Below are 17,498 nucleotides of genomic sequence, written 5' to 3' on the forward strand. Positions count from 1 at the left end.
CCCCTCTTCACACTCATAGGAGAAACCCCATGAAGCTAGAACCAGTCATGAGTTGAGAGCTGAGAGTTAGAGAATAGCTCAGAGATGCTATTCTTGGATATCCTGAGCCCCTGTGGTCACCAGGGACCCTGAGTTGTGCAACACTCAGCATGACAGCATCACTACGCTTAAAAATTTCCCTCCTCACCCCCAGATTCGATTTCCCCATCCGCCAGGGCTGCCTATAAAGAGAAGGAGAGATGGCTTCAGACTTCAGAAGGACACGGGCAGCAGACAGTGGTCAGTCCCCTCTTGGCTCTGCTGACACTCGAGCCCACATTCCATCACCTGCTCACAATCATGCAGGTCTCCACTGCTGCCCTTGCCGTCCTCCTCTGCACCATGGCTCTCTGCAACCAGGTCTTCTCTGCACCACGTGAGTCTATGTTGTTGTTGTGGGTATCGCCACTCTCTGGCCATGGTTAGACCACATCAATCTTTTCTTGTGGCCGAGAACCCCGAAGAGAAAAGAAGGAAGTTCTTCAAGGGCTGCCAAACACCTTGGTCTTTTTCTTCACGACTTTTATTTTATCTCTAGAAGGGGTCTTAGCCCTCCTACTTTCCAGGTATGAGAATCTAGGCAGGGGCAGGGGAGTTACAGTCCCTTGCACAGATAGAAAAACAGGGTTTGAAATGAATCAGTTTGCAAGAGGCAGAATCCAGGGCTGGTTACTTCCCAGTGGGGTCTGTTGTTCACTCTCCAGCTCACCCTAGGTCTCCCAGGAGCTCTGTCCCTTTGATGTCTTATGAGAGATGTCCAAGGCTTCTCTTGGGCTGGGGTATGACTTCTTGAACCAGACAAAATTCCCTGAAGAGAACTGAGATAAGAGAACAGTCTGTTCAGGTGTCTGGATCACACAGAGAAACAGAGAACCCACTACAAAGAGTCAAGGGGAAAGAAGAATATAGACAGAAACAAAGAGACATTCCTCAGCAAAAACGCCTAAATGCCTTCCAGTCACTTGGTCTGAGCAAGCCTGCCCTCCTCGAACACTCGGGGATCAGAAGCTGCCTGGCCTTTTCCTCTGAGCTGTGACTCGGGCTCATTCTCTCCTTTCTCCGCAGTTGCTGCTGACACCCCGACCGCCTGCTGCTTCAGCTACATCTCCCGGCAGATTCCACAGAACTTCATAGCTGACTACTTTGAGACCAGCAGCCAGTGCTCCAAGCCCAGTGTCATGTAAGTGCCAGTCTTCCTGCTCACCTCTAGGGAGGTAGGGAGGGTCGGGGTGGGGGCAGAGACAGGCCAGAAGGCCATCCTGGAAAGGCCCAGCCTTCAGGAGCCTATCGGGGATACAGGCCGCAGGGCTCTGAGGTGTGACCTGACTTGGGGCTGGAGTGAGGCGGGTGTTACAGAGTCAGGAAGGGCTGCCCCAGGAAGAAGGAGGCAGCAGGACCTTCTGAGGACCCCCTCGCCCAGAGTCCCTGAGAGAAGCTCTCTAGACGGAGATAGGCAGGGGGCCTCTGAGAGAGGAGCAGGCCCTGAGCTGCCCAGGACAGAGAGCAGGATGATGGGGCCATGGTGGGCCCAGGATTCCCCTGCTGGATTCCCCAGTGCTTAATCCTTCCTCCCTTCTCCACAGCTTCCTAACCAAGAGAGGCCGGCAGGTCTGTGCTGACCCCAGTGAGGAGTGGGTCCAGAAATATGTCAGCGACCTGGAGCTGAGTGCCTGAGGGGTCTGGAAGCTGCGAGGACCCAGTGACCTCGGTGGGCCCAGTGGGGAGCAGGAGCCTGAGCCTTGGGAACATGGCTGTGACCTCCACAGCTACCTCGTCTATGGACTGGTTGTTGCCAAACAGCCACACTGTGGGACTCTTCTTAACTTAAATTTTAATTTATTTATACTATTTAGTTTTTGTAATTTATTTTTGATTTCACAGTGTGTTTGTGATTGTTTGCTCTGAGAGCTCCCCTGTCCCCTCCCCCTTCCCTCACACTGTGTCTGGTGACAACCGAGTGGCTGTCATCGGCCTGCTGTAGGCAGTGAGGGTACCAAAGCCACCAGACTGACAGATGTGTATCGGATGCTTTTGTTCTGGGCTGTGATCGGCCTGGGGAAATAATAAAGATGCTCTTTTAAAAGGTAAACCAGTTTTGAGTTTTTTTGTTTTTCCGGCAAATCAAAATCACTGGTTAAGAGGAATCATAGGCAACGATTAGGAAGATGTGAAATTGAGGGAAATTGGGAGAGATGGGGAGGGCTACCACAGAGTTATCCACTTGACAACGGAGACACAGTTCTGGAACATTTGAACTATGAATATGTTATAACTCAAATCGTAATGTGCACGCTCTAGGAGAATTCACTACTTGAATGGACACCATTAAGCAGAGTATTCTGTAGTGCATATTCATGATGAATCAAGCTCTTACTAGCAATTACTTACATTGTCGAGGCTTACTCCTACTGAGTGCTTTTTATACATTGTTCATTTAATCTTACCAATGCAATAGTACAGCTTAGGTACTATTAATACCTCCATGTGACAGAAAAGTAACCCGGGGCTCAGAAAGGTTAGACAACTTGGCTGAGGTTACACAGCACGTAAATGGTCAATTGTGTTCCAAAACTGGACTTTTATTGAACTACAGACTATGCTGTTAACCATTGACCAAGTTATTTCCCAAAGTATGACCCACCTATACTCAAATCTTACCCTATTCTTTAGCGAATGATACTTTATCCATTGCAACCACTTCCTGTCAGGATTCTGAGTTGACATAGAGTGTTTGAGCAGTGATTATTTAAGACAGTTACATCAGGATCTTTAGGTGTAGACCTGGGAACTGATACTTTTATCAAGCTCGTGAGGTGTTCCATAGCATGTTAATGACTGACAGCAACTGTCAATAGAATTCACCACTGTTTTCTAAATGTGGTAAGTATCTGCATATGGCAACAGGTGTATTATACATTATTTCTCTAGAATCTACACTCTACAAAATAAATAGCTAAAGTCAGAGAAGGAAAAGACAACCAGCTTCTGTGTGGAGCAGGATGCTGTCTAGGTTTGAAAGGTAAGTTATTTAATAGATGGATTGCTTGCATTGTATGTACAGGAAATGCATACTAAGCTAGGGTCCTTTTTGCAGAAGAAAGAGAAATTCAAAATATTTGTGTGAAAACCAAACGTGTTAATTTTTATGAGCTATGCTTATTTCATTTTGTTTCAAATAATCTAATTTCTGTGTCCAAACATGTTTAGAATTGTAGGGCTCAAACTCTTTAAAGCATAATTAAACACTACTACTTAGCAAATATTAAAATGCACATACTATGTGACCTACGTCCCATTTGACCTGATCCCATTTCTAGGAATCTGCTTCATAGAAACTCTGCCAAATGATGAGACTATGTAGACATGAGGATATTCTTTCGAGTATGGTTGGTAAAGAGCAAAGAAATGCAAACAGTCATTAGTAGGGGATTAATCAGTAGAGGATTAAGATGTCCATCAATGGAATATTCTGCAGTCAGTAAACAAAAGCAGCACACATCTATATCTGTGGAAAGTGTCCATAATATTATAGGTAAAATGCCTATCTATTTACATTCAATATATGCATATATATTCTCTACATATGGTACAGAACTGTCTGTAAAGGATATTATTTTGTTTTTATTTTTAAAAGCCATATACACATATATATTTACATAGGCAAATATTTGGAAAGATACACATCAAATAGCTAACTGTCGTTTCTTTGAGGAAATGAGGCTTTTTTTTTAGGAATGAGGGTTTTTCCTTTTTATATTCTGCACTTTTAAAACTTTGAGTTATTTTCTGATTAGCTTGCATAGCTCACCTCTCTGGTGGCATCTTACCCTATTCTTTGATGGGTGATATTCCATCCATCACAACCACTTTCTGGTAGGGATTCTGAGTTAATGCAGAGAGGATAGAGCTCAGCCTGGCTTATATTGTTTTAATGCCATGATGGCTTTCATATAATGAGGGTACAGCAACAAACACATCCTTTTGACAAGGCTGTTTCTCTCTCTCTCTCTCTCTCTCTCTCACACACACACACACACACACACACACACAAAAGCAGCTTTTGTCCCCATAGACGCAGTGAAGGTGTCATCATTCCTTCTTTATTGGCTTTCAGGAAAAAAATATAGGGGCATACAAAATTTGCCTGCACTGAATTGTTTCTCAAGGTCCAGACACCCAAAGCTAAACAAAGTTTAATCATGCCCAACATTCCCTAAATGCAAGTGTTATGAACAAACAGAGTAAGTTGAACAAAGACCCCTGATAGGGAACTGGAGAATGGGAATTGCATTTTTAAGCAGTTCAGCTGATCCGGCAGTCCCTAAGCTCTCCTGCCTGGGGGAATGTCCTCTATGGACAATCTGAGATGTGCAATGTGGAGGATCTGCTTTCTGGAGGCTGCTGACTTCCTGTCTGTGTGAGTTAGCCTGAGTTTGCCTTAGGTATTGTGTAATCAGCGACTGTTTGGAACCAGTCTTATGGTTTCTTTGGCAATGTGACTCCCTTCTAATGTCCATAGGCTATTTGCTTCTGATTAATTCCATGGGCCAGGTAGCCAGAAGCAGAGACGTTTTCAGTTACAAAGCTCGCATTTGCATTTTAACTGGGGTTGGGGATATGCACTTTCTTTTTTCTTTCTTTTTTTTGAGATGGAGTCTTGTACTGTCGCCTGGGCTGGAATGCAATGGTGTGATCTTGGCTCACTGCAACATCAGCCTCCCGGGTTCAAGAGATTCTCCTGCTTCAGCTTCCCAAGTAGCTGAGATTACAGGTGCCTGCCACCCCCACCTGGCTAATTTTTTGGATTTTTAGTACAGACGGGGTTTCACTATGTTGGCCAGGCTGGTCTCGAACTCCTGACCTCGTGATCCACCTTCCTCAGTCTCCCAAAGTGCTGGGATTACAGGCATGAGCCACCGTGCCCAGTCAGGGATGTGCACTTTCTAGCACAGACCTCACTACCAGTGTCACCTCTACCACCCAGCCCCTGGCGAGAGACCTCTGCCTGCATCTTGGCCCATATGGAGGTGATGAATATTTGACCCTTGGCCTCGTTAGGTCTCTCATTTCCTGTCTCTGCTCATGCTAACTTTATCATAGAGTAGAAAATTCTGCCTTTACAGCCCTTCAAGTCTCCAGATTACTGGGTTCTCAGTCAATAAGTTGGAAGGGCCTTTTTTAGCAAGTTCAATTTCTTCCTTTTTCAATTTCAGACGAGCTCATTTCAAAGCAGCCTAAACTCTTTCTTAAAGGACGTTACTGGTGTAATACATAGCTACTAAGTTCCAATATTCAGAATCTCCTTTTTATTTATTTATTTTTTTTTTTTTAGACAAAGTCTTGCTCTGTCACCCAGTCTGGAGTGGAGTGCAGTAGCGTGATCTCAGCTCAGTGCAAGCCCGTCTCTCAGGTTCACGCCATTCTCCTCCCTCAGCCTTCCAAGTAGCTGGGACTACAGGCGCCCGCCACCACGCCCGGCTAATTTTTTGTATTTTTAGTAGAGATGGGGTTTCACCGTGTTAGCCAGGATGGTCTTGATCTCCTGACCTCATGATCTGCCCGCCTCAGCCTCCCAAAGTGCTGGGATTGCAGGCGTGAGCCACTGCACCCAGCCTATATTCAGAATCTTTTCTATCAAATTCCTTAATGCTGCAGCGTTGGTATTTGGCACAGGCTTTTAGCACCAAAATAAGACAGACCATAGCTCAACCAGCACGTGCAATACCTTGTAATGGGTATGGCAAAAGGTAGTGCCCAGACAGGACAGCATGGTGAATATCACCTGGGAACATGGGAGAACTGCACATTCTGAGCCCCACTTCCTTTCTTAATGGACTAGGGCCCAGTAACCTGTGTCTTCACAAGGCTCCAGGTAATTCTGATGCATGTAAGGTTTAAAAGTCACTTCCATTTCACAAGGTCCTCCCCAAATTACTTCCTACTTTCTCGTTTCAGCCAGTTCCACACTTCAGTCAGGGCCTGTGACTTTTAACAGACCCTGTGTCTCTGCACAGATACAGATCTCGTATCTCTCAGGATGCTGGCAGTTTCCAGGCAGAAAGCAAACAAGCAAACCAAACTCAAAGAGGCTTTGAGTAAACACACCTTGTGGCTCCAAGACTATAGGGCATCGAGGTGGCGCTAGCTCCAGGCAAGGCTGGACGCAGCGGCCCTGTGGTATCTCATGAGTCCTCTTTGCTTCTCTTTCTGATCTCCCTTTCCTGTGAGAGGCCCTGGGTGGCTGCCAGTACCGGCCAGTGTACATGAATCCTTGTTCATTTTCTGCAGGGAAGAGTGAGTCTGTGTTCCCATTGGAAAAAACATCACTAGGCCCTTTCCGATTTGACTGACTTAGGAACCGAATTCCTAACCAGTCGCTGTGGTTATGGGGATGGGTTTCATTGATTTGCTTAAGTTAATCAAGGCACATAACTTGAATCTTTGGGTTTACTGAATTTTACATAAACTTAAAGCCTGAGAATGGTGGGGAAGGGGGATTTGCCCTGAGGAAACGTGAGTTTCTGGCATCAGGAAACATGCAGAATAGATGCTGGTCAGGAAAAACATGTTTTCACTATAAAGTGTTTGTCTTTTTCCTGTTATTTTTGTCTTGATGATATAAAAGGCACTAATACTTTGTGTGTGGTAAACATTTCTTCTCCTATGCTCTCTAGATGAGAAACTGTTGTCCACTTTCCTGAATGACTTTATTTTTAACAAGATGCTGACTTGTGTTATTTCCTGTTGCCCAATGAATGACTATTGCCCAAATCTAGGGCAAAAGAGACATAAGCTCTTCATGATGTCAAGGTAACCAATAGAAAATGGGGCTACATACTCACTCCAGAACATACTGAGAAAGGCAGAACTGGCCCTGCCATAAGCACTACCCACCTTCCTTCATAGAAGCCAAAGATCGGGCACTGAGGATGCAGGAGAAGATGAGACAATTCTTAGAACAATGAGTCCTCAGTAGAAATTGTCCATATTAAGGAAGAGAAGGGAGTCCTTTCATAGTGGATAGACAAAGGGGTAGACAAGGAGACTGAAAGCAAAGGAGACACTTCATACTTGCAGTTTTTATTCCTCCTCTTTCCTGGGAACTGCACCCACAAAAATGCATTATGTGGGATTGACCACATCCTAAAAGTTAGGTGGGTCCTGATTAAAATAAGCTGATTTGTATCTTGAGTTTTTTAAACTTACCACAACATAAGCATTTCTCATGTCATTGCATTGTTTGTAAAGGCTGCCTAATAGCCAATTAAGGGAAGATCCCATAATTTTCTTAGCCATATCCATATCATAGGCATTTAAATCGGGTCCAATTTTAAGTTGCTATAAATATGCTGGGGACACTTATGCATTGTTCGTTTTTTCCATATTTGAATTTATTTCTATAGAGAATAGATTCCTAGACATGGACCCTCTTGGCCTAATGCTAAGAACATTTATTTCAAGGTTCCTTATGCATATTAGCACCCACATTAAACTCATCTTTAGGTCCTTTGCTTAGCGCATATCTCTCTTGAATGAACAGATGTCTGGAAGCCTGGCTGTACTCTCATTGCTTAGTAGCTCAGGCTTCGCTAACACAGCTCTATCCATGTGTGTGTGGTTGAAGTTGGGCTGTGCTGCTCAGGACTCCTGGCATCATTGCATGAGGCAAGTCTACACCGTTAGAACAGCTGTGGGATAACATAGAAGCTTCTGCTCTGCCGGGAGAAACTATGACTACAGAGCTTTAGTGAGAAGGAACCAGCTAAGTGTGGTCCGGGGTGACACCAATATCTCACTTCCTGTCGCTGTGGAAACCACTTCCCCATAAACAGCCCCAAGACAAGTGAGCACTTGAACTATTCTTGCAAATACCCTGAGCCCTGTGGTTACCAAGACCCCCTCGCATGGGCAAGTCAACAAGACACCACAGTGCTTAAAAAACATCCTGTCTCATCAGCCCCGGTTTCCATCTTCCCATGACTCAGGGCTTACCTCTTTAGAGAAGGGGACACAACTTGGACCCCAGAAGGGGGCTGGTGACTGAGTGCCCAAGCCCTGTCCTCTTTTGCTCACTTTATTGGGCCCCCACGTCCTCCTCATTGACAATGGCCCCCGTTCCTGGGCCTCCTCTCACGAGTCTGTCTTTGTCCTGCCTTTTGCTGTTGTTCCCTGCACTCTCTGGCTGGGGTCAAACCACATCACCAAAGTCCAAGGACAGAGGTACCCAAGTGAAACAGAGAACTTCCTAAGGGATTTTCAAAATGCCTTGGGCTATCTGTTCAGGAAGATTTTCTTCCCCAGAGAGTTTTCACTTTTTATTCTACAAATCTTAAAGGCAGGGTACAGTCTTGTCCTACTTAGGGAAGGAGAACATTGAGTAGGTTCCAACAAGCGGCAGAACCCAGCTACAATCCTGGTGGCCAGCTGAGTCATAAAATTGGCGCAGGTCTGCCTCACAGGTGATTTGCAGAGATGGCCTCTTGCTGGAAAAATCTCTTCTTAGACCATATTATATTCCCCCAGTAGAGCTGGAATAAGAGGCAGAATGTTTAATTAGCTGCGATTCCTACAGAGGGAGATGGAGGTCAAATGTAAGGCTCAAACAGAAACGGAAGGGAAAAGTGGGGAAACAAGAAATCCCCAACTTCCTGCTGGTTCTTCTCACCCCCAAATCCCCAACTTCCTGCCAGTTCTTCTCATCCCCAAATCATCCCCTGAACAGTGCTGTCTCCACCTACTTCCTTCTGATTTTATCACTGGGTAGAAGGAGTTGGCTCACTTGTCCCCAGGGAAAAATGACTCAGGGTCACGCTGCTCCTTCCCTCAGAATGCCCAGGTCCCCAAGCACCCAGGCATCTGCTGCTTTTCCTAGGATCCCCAGAAGCCCCCTAGCGAAATGGTAGATGGCAGTTATGAGACTCACTGCTGGTGCCAGGTAAGAGCTCGTACTCTTGCCCATCTCTGGAGAGAAGCAGGACTTGGAGGGGGGCAGCCTGCAAGGGAACCAGCTGGTATGAGGGCCATCCTGGGGACCCCAGGCCTTTCAGGTCCTATCTGGTGGTGGGACACAGGGAAGGGCCATAGAGGTGTTTTCTGGCCTGACCTGGGGTCTGCAAGGAACCAGGGAAGAGCTGCCCCTGGCAGAGGGAAGAGAGGAGGAAGTGTTAGCAGGAGGAGGCTGCCTGAGGAGACCCCCCTGAGCCACTGAGGTCAAGTCTAGGGAGCTGAGGTTGGGCAAAGAGTCCTGAGCAAGTGGACAGGCCCTACGCTTGCCAAGACAGACAGGAGAAGGCAGCATGGGACAGGAATTCCCTTGCTGATTCCTCAATTTTTATAACTGTCTCTTTTAACAGCTTCCAGAATGAAAGTGGCTGAGGCTGGCAGGTCTGTGCCAACCCCATCGAATTCTGGTGCCAAGTGCATCATTGACCTCAGAGTCGAATCCCTGAGTGACCTGGAAGCAACAAGACACTGTTATGTTTGTGGCAGATTAGGAAGCAGGAACCCAGGCCCTAGGGACGTCCCTTCAATTCCTGAACCTACCCCTACCCAAGCAACCACACTCTGGGACTCTTCTTAACGTACATTTCAACTTACCTAGATTATTTAACTTTTGTAATGTATTTCTATGTGTTCCTGACTGCTTGTCGGAAGGGATCCCACAACACCCCCTACACCCCTTCCTCAGCCCTCCAGTCACACAGTGGTTGACACATATTCAGGCACATGGCTATACTTTGTGGCTCTCATACAAGGTGCGTGGCTACGTTCAGCTTTTTCTAGAGGACATTGTTCCAAAGCTGTCAACCAACAAATATTTATAGAACATTATTTATCATTTCTGTGTTCAGCTATGTAAGATAATGAATTCGTTTTGAGTAAACCGGTCTTAAACTGTGGTGATTCTATTGGCTTTGTTTTGTGACAAAGCAAGGCGGTGGGATGGGAGGGGAAGAGTAGAGAACTCTGAAGAGGGGAAGTCAGCAGAAAGGAAATGACAGAAAAGCCTCTCCCCAAATAATGAAACACTATTTTATAAAACAATGATTATTTTATAAAATATTATGCACCCAGTGTATAATGCATATGCACTAGGTAAATTCATGCTTGATATATATATTCATGCGTTTAAGTTTATTTTTCTCACGAGTCAAGCTCTCTTAAAAATTATTCATTGTCTTTCAAATTCTAACAATGTCTCCAAGGGCTAAGTATTATTAATATTCCCATTTGATAGAAGAGGAAGTGTTGGCTCAGAGAGTTAAAACAACTTGTCCATGGCCATGCAACGAATAAATAGAGTGACCAATATGCAAACCTATGAGCATTCCAGAACCACCAGGGATGGTCGTTTAAAATGCTCACAAAAGAATTGGATTTGGATGTGGGAATCTAGATTTTTACCAAACCTGCAAGTGATACACATGCAGACTAAAGACAAGAAACTACTGAACTTGTCAATAAGACTTGTTTTTTTTTTTTTTTTTTTTTTGAGACTGAGTCTTGCTCTGTCGCCCAGGCTGGCGTGCAGTGGCACGATCTCGGCTCACTGCAACCTCTGCCTCCCGGGTTCAAGCGATTCTCCTGCCTCAGCCTCCCAAGTAGCTGGGAGAACAGGTGCCTGCCACCACACCCGGCTAATTTTTATATTTTTAGTAGAGACGGGTTTTCACCACATTGGCCAGGCTGGTCTCCATCTTCTGACTTTGTGATCTGACCACCTCGGTCTCCCAGTTTTTTGTTTGTGTGTTTGTTTTGTTTTGTTTTGACTTGTTTTGAGATGGAGTCTTGCTCCATCGCCCAGGCTGGAGTGTAGTGGTGCCATGTCGGCTCACTGTAACCTCTGCCTCCCAGGTTCAAGTGATCTTCCTGCCTCAGCCTCCCAAGTAGCTGGGATTACAGGTGCATGCCACCACACCCAGCTAATTTTTGTATTTTTAGTAGAGACGGGGCTTCACCATGTTGGCCAGGCTGGTCTTGAACTCCTGAACTTGAGAGATCTGCCTGCCTGGACCTCTCAAAGTGCTGGGATTACAGGCATAAGCCACTGCACCAGCCTCAATAAGAGTTTAACCACTCTTTTAAAAATAAGACGCACATGGTAATAGACATCTTACCTGGGTATTATTTCCCTAGAATCCATGCTCCACAAAATCAGTGGTTAACATTAGAGGAAGGAAAGACCGTCAGCGGATATATACAACAAGACCTCTATTGTGAATGCAGAATTATTTGACGGATTGCCTAGACTGAGGTTAAGAAACTATGGTCCTCAGAACAAATCTAGTGTGACCCCTGTTTTGTAAACAAAGTTTTGTTGAAACTCAGCCACTCCCACTCTTTTACATATTATCTATCCCAGCTTTCCAAGACAAAGGTGGAGTCACATTGTTGCAACAGAGATTATATAGCCCACAAAGACAACAATATTTACTATCTGGTCTTTTATAGAAAACGTTTGCTAACTCCTGGCCTATGTTTTAGTATATACTTTTTTAAGTACAAGAAAGGTAGACTGAGTCAGGATTCCTGCTGTACAATGCAAGGGGGAGAAATTCAACACACTGTGAGAAATGCAAAATATATTAACTTTTTCATAAGCCCTACTTACTTTGTGTGTTTAAAACAATATTTTTTAGTATCAAAAAGTGACATTTTGGTAATCAGCATTTTTGAAAAGCAATGACACAGTCTGTAGAAAAATTTAAAATTTACATACTCTTCAATCTATCTTATTTCTAGGAATCTATTTCAAGAAACACTATCTAAGGAAACAAAGGAGGGCCAAGCACGGTGGCTCACTCCTGTAATCCCTGCACTTTGGGAGGCCAAGGCAGGTGGATAGCTTGAGGTCAGGAGTTCAAGACCAGCCTGGCCAACATGGGGAAACCTCATCTCTACTAAAATACAAAAATTAGCTGGGCATGGTGGCAGGTGCCTGTAATCCCAGCTACCTGGGAGGCTGAGGCAAGAGAATTGCTTGGACCTGGGAGGCAGAGGTTGCAGTGAGCCGAGATCTCCCCACTGCACTCCAGCCTGGGCGACAGAGTGAGACTTTGTCTCAAAAAAAAAACCACACACACACACACACACAAAGTGTTGGCACATCGCTGTTGTTTGCAGCTCTGTTTGTAAAAACAACCAATAGAAATAAATTCTTTAAAAGATGAATAGTTTAAACTATCATGGTATAGCCACATAATAAACATGAAATTACTGAAAAGAATAAAGTAGATATACATACTGAAATAAAAGCTACCTATGATATTAATGTAAAACTATGTATATAGAATATATTCCATATGTGGAGAAGGAAGCAGAATGGCGGCTGCCAGGGGCCGGGGGAGGAGGAATAGGGAGCTGTTGTTTAATGGGTCCAGTTTCAATTTTGCAAGATGAAGAGGCTTCTGGAGATGGGTTGCACACAGCGTGAAGGTACTGAGCACGACGGAACTGTACGCTAAAAATGGGTGGATGGGTGGGGAGTGAAGGAGCAAAAAGAAATGGTTGAAATGGGAAATTTATATTTGTGTATTTTAGCACAATAAAAAACACCAAGAGTCTCCCAGGACTGGCAGTGCTCATTGAATGCTCACAACAGCCACGTAGGGCAGGGACAGTCAACCCTATTTACAGATGGGCAAACTGAGACTGACCTTTAGAAGAGCGGACAAGCAAGGGTGCACCCCCGGGGCGTCCAGCCTCCCCCAGGCCCTCCAGAGTCCTGTGCCAGTCCTGCTTCAGCTTGCCCACCCTGGGCCCCTCCTCACGGGACCCCAGCCACAGCTCCCCACACCCCAGGACCCCCGCTCTTCCGGGAAATGCACCACATCCCCGTCCCTGTAAAGCTGGATTTACACAGAGAAAGAACTGGGGACTGAGGGAGCCACCATGGCTCGGGGCTTCCCATCCGCATTTCCAATGCCTGAGGGATACACCTCTAAGTGGACCCCCAAGCAGACTCCCCATCCTGGAGACATGAGGGGGTCTTCACTCTGGGGGGCACTGGTCATGCCCACCTTCAGCTTCCGGTGGCACATTTGATGCTAGGGAAACTTCAGGATGGCAGCCTGCAGGCCCTGGTGAGTGCCCGGGCCCAGCGCAGACACCCCTGCTGCTCAGGGGAGGGGCCCTGGAAAAGCCTGAATGGGACTTTCCCCAGGCAAGGTCCACATCCCAGGCAAGGTCCACATCCCAGGCAGGGCTGGGGTTTGACTCTGGTTTTCTGAGTGACACGGCTGGGGCCACAGCTGGGCTGGGGCTGGTGGGGTTGGGGAGGGGTCTCCCATCCCACCCCCACCCCACACAAACCGATTCCTTGCTGGACTGCGACCTCTTCCGGCCTCGGTTTCCCAGCCAGTCCCGGCCGGGCGGGACAGGCACCCTCGGGGGCGGGAAAAGGTGCCAGAGCGCCCGCCGGCCAGGCCTCAGCCCCGGGACTCTGGCGCTTGCCTGCTCCGTGGGGCTTGGGGCTCGGGGCTCGGTCCGGGAGGAAGGGGGTCCTTTCTGCTCCAGAAAAGCTGGCGCAACCGGTGGGCGAAGGTCCGCGGCCCAGGAGAACGCCACGGCGGGGTCCACAGACACCAGAGGAGGAACCGCCAAGGTTTTTCCAAAGGACAAGCGGCCCGGCCCGGCGGTCCTCCTAGTTCCTCGGCCCGGGCGCCACCCGGGAGGCCGAACCGGCCCCAACCCTGGGCCCCCTCCCCAGCCCGCCCCAGCCCCGACCCTCCGCTGCGGGGCCCTCCCGGAGCGACCGGCCAGCGGGGAGCGACCACGCTGCCGGCTGCAACGCGTGTCTCCCCGGGACGCAGCTCCGCCCTTCCCGGGACCACAAGCGGCTGCCCGCGCCTGAGCTCCCAAAGGGCTGGCGGGCAGGGAGCGGGCGCCGCGCCGGCTCCCCGGAGCCCAGCCCCGGAAATGGGACAACCCCAGCGGGTGCCCCCAAACTTCGCACCTCTCTGGTCCTGTCGGGGGAGGGGTGGGGCCGGGGCCGGTGGGCAGGGCGCGGAGAGCTCATGGAGCTCTTAGGGGTCTGCGGCCCCGCGGCTGGGGGTTACGCCAAGGGAGAACGCGACGACGCGAGGGGGAGGGACCAAGGGCACCCCGAAACCAGGACTGCCAAGCCGGAGCCAGTGGAGGGGTGAGAAGTCGGCGAGTTGGAAACTAACTGCAATCGTCCACTCGTAGCCTTCGGCGTCCGGCTTGTCCTCTGGCGGCTTGGCAGGCAGCTGCACAGAGCTGGACCTGTGCTGGATCCTCAGGCTCCGAAGATAGGGTCCCCATCCTCGTCGTCGTGACACTCCGGACAAGTGGAGAGCCATCAGGACAGGGACCCACAGAACGCACACTCACACGTTCCTGCAGGTACCAGCATATGCTGGGCTCCGCTCTCACGGGACACACGCAGGTGTGCAAGGACAATGCAAGTGCACACACACGTGCAGACACGTAGTGGAAGCATCCACTCGCTCACACCTGTAGGATACACACACACACAAACATATGCACACATACAGAGTTGGTTGAGGATGCTGTAACACAGTACGCCCCCAGTGCGCGTGCACACACACACACACACACAGGTGATCAAGGGCACCCAGGACAGAATCTTCCATACCCCCAAGCACCCCTAACAAGATGCACAAACATGCACCCATAGAAGTAATCAGGGGACCCTGGGCACAACTCCCTCTCTCCTTCCCCATCTACCAGGACACGGAGTCACACTCTTAGGCATGTGTGGACAGGCTGCCTACACACGGGCAGGACATGTACATGCTCAACTGTACAAGGACACTGCGGGCACAGTCTGTGCACACGTATTCTCAGGTCCCATAAACACAGCACTCTGTTACCTGGAGTCAGTCCCTCACTTGGTCAGTGAGTGGGCTGAAGCACCCACAGGGATAGGGTGGCTGAGAACCAGGACAGGGCCTGGTCAGGAGGGGTTGAGGGCAGGGCCTGGGAAGTGAGGGATGCAATGAGGTTGGGCATCATTGCATTGGTACCACCCCCACCCAACCACCCACTCCAGGCCTCCCACATAATCGGGTCACTAAACAAATCCCCGAGGGCCCAGCCCCAGCTGTGCCTGGCTTTCCAGAAACAACTCGTTTGGGAATGGCTGCTGCTTGGACAGGTCTGTCCCCAGAATGCCCCGGGCATGGATGGTGTCCTGTCTACCCTCTGCTTTCCACTGACACATTTATCTAACAACATTCTGTCCAAGTCTCCTCTTCGGAATCACCAGAATCACCCTTAATGAAGAGTCACAGGGAGAAGACGTCCACCCACGCATGAGGAGACAGGCCTGGAACAGAGCCCTCCTGCACAGCCTCAGAAGGGACCCACCCTGCTGACACCTTGATCTTGGACCCGTGGCCTCCAGTACTACGAGATAGTCACGTTCTGTTGTTGAAGGTGCCCAGTCTGTGGTACTGTAAAACAGCCCTAGGAAACTAACACAGCCTGTTAGCCCACAGATGGTGGAGGATGGAATACTCAGTGGAGCTCCAGGCTTACTGTCTACACCTCCCAAAGTGTGCTACCGGACCCTTGGGTGGGTGAGGTGTGCAAGGTAATTTTGGGTGGTTCAAGGTGAATAATTTCAATTGACATAATAATGTATTTATCTTGCTGGGTAAATCAGATCCCCACCTGTTAAGAACCAGGCAACACAGCAGGAGGTGAGAAGCCAGCCAGTGAGTAAAGCTTCATCTATAGAAACAGCCACTTCCCATCTGTCGCATTACCGCATGAGCTCTGCCTCCTGTCAGATGAGTGGTGCTGTTAGATTCTCATAGGAGTATGAACCCTACTGTGAACTGCACATGCCAGGGATCTAGATTGCGTGCTCTTTATGAGAACCTAATGCCTGATGATCTGTGACTGTCTCCCATCACCCCCAAGTGGGACCATGTAATTACAGGAAAACAAGCTTAGGGCTCCCACTGATTCTATATTATGGTGAGTTGTGTAATTACTTCATTATATGTTACAGTGAAATAATAATAGAAATGAAGCACACAATAAATGTAATGGGCTTGAATCATCTCTGCATCATCCCTTCCCCTTCTCCCGGGTCCATGGAATAGTTGTCTTCAAGAAAACTGGTCTCAGGTAGCAAAAAGGTTGGGAACCACTGGTGTAAATGCTTTAAGAAATAGTTAAGCAACTTAAGGTTTACATGCTACAAAAAATACAGGTTTAAATGCTAATAAAAATGGGAGCAAATGAAAACACTCTCTTTCTGTGGTCCGAGGAATCTTAAGCATTCTATCAGAAAGACTTGCAGCTTGGAACTGCAGCTGCCTTCCCACATCCTGTCCACTGTAAACCCCTGCAACACACAAACACATGCACATGCACACGCACACACACACACACACACGCACATACATGCAAATGCATATATCTGCGTGTGTGCACGTGCACACACACACACACACACACTGTGCTTCATGCCCTCACTAGGGTGGCCTGGGAGGGAATGCATTTTTTTTTTTTTTTTGATATGGAGTTTCACTCTTGTTGCCCAGGCTGGAATGCAATGGTGCAGTCTCAGCTCTCTGCAACCTCTGCCTCCTGGGTTCAAGCAATTCTCCTGCCTCAGCCTCTCAAGTAGCTGGGATTACAGGCATGTGCCACCATGTCTGGCTAATTTTGTATTTTTAGTAGAGATGGGGTTTCTCCATGTTGGTCAGGCTGGTCTCGAACTCCCAGTCTCAGGTGATCCGCCTGCCTCAGCCTTCTAAAGTGCTGGGATTGCAGGCGTGAGTCACCACGCCCAGCCAGGAATGAATGCTTTTAGGAGAAACAAAGACAACTCAGGCCCCTCGTTCTCCTGGTGTTTGCACAAGTGCCTTCTCCGCAGACCATGCTTCAGTCTCTTTCTTAGTTATCCTTCTTACTGAGAGAAGCAGAGCCCCAGCCTGTACCCAGATGCTTAGGGCCCAAGCCAAGTGCGCAAGCTTCGTGGGGAGCCTAGTGAGTTGAAGGCACCGCAGACCCTCCCCAAAAGAAGCGTCAGTTTTCGGTGGATCCTTGAGCCCAGGAAGGCAATAGACAAGACATCACAGTTCACTGGAAGAGACAACAAAAATGCAGTGAGGAAGGGCAGTAGTCAAAGGTTTTATGCTCCACAAGAAGGGGTTCTCAGGGCTCTAAGCAGCAGGCAGACTTTATTGCATGTGTGGTTAGGTGATGGTAACCTACAGTTTTCATTGGGAACTGGGATCAAGAGTAATTCGACCTCCTACTCATGCACATCTCTCTCTGTTTCTTTGCGTTTTGTGTCTCTCTTCCCATCTCTCTCCCTCCTTATCCTCACAGCCTCCTCTGTCTCTCTCCTCATCTCTCTTCCTCTCTCTCATTCCCTTCTCCTCATCTCTCTTTCTCTCTCCTTCCCTTCTCCTCATCTCTCTTTCTCTCTCCTTCTTTTCCAGTTCTCTCCCTCCTCA

General features: G+C 48.2%; 2 protein-coding genes across 2 annotated transcripts in view; one reads left to right on the plus strand and one right to left on the minus strand.

Annotated features, from left to right (window-relative positions):
- Window positions 1–260: 260 nt before the first annotated feature.
- On the plus strand, window positions 261–2,128 carry LOC100602058 (C-C motif chemokine 3-like 1). Its single transcript, XM_003281387.2, has 3 exons — window positions 261–415; window positions 1,105–1,219; window positions 1,623–2,128. The coding sequence occupies exons 1-3, from the start codon at window positions 340–342 to the stop codon at window positions 1,711–1,713; spliced, it is 282 nt and encodes a 93-aa protein (XP_003281435.2). The 5' UTR covers window positions 261–339; the 3' UTR covers window positions 1,714–2,128.
- An 11,935-nt stretch (window positions 2,129–14,063) lies between these two features.
- Window positions 14,064–17,498, minus strand: part of LOC100587077 (leucine-rich repeat-containing protein 37A3-like) — a 10,811-nt gene continuing 7,376 nt past the window's right edge. The window contains 1 exon segment of the mRNA XM_030828167.1: window positions 14,064–14,338. Within this exon segment, the coding sequence (XP_030684027.1) occupies window positions 14,064–14,338 (275 nt within the window).

This window comes from Nomascus leucogenys, chromosome 14 (assembly GCF_006542625.1).
Source record: "Nomascus leucogenys isolate Asia chromosome 14, Asia_NLE_v1, whole genome shotgun sequence".
Lineage (NCBI taxonomy): Eukaryota > Metazoa > Chordata > Mammalia > Primates > Hylobatidae > Nomascus > Nomascus leucogenys.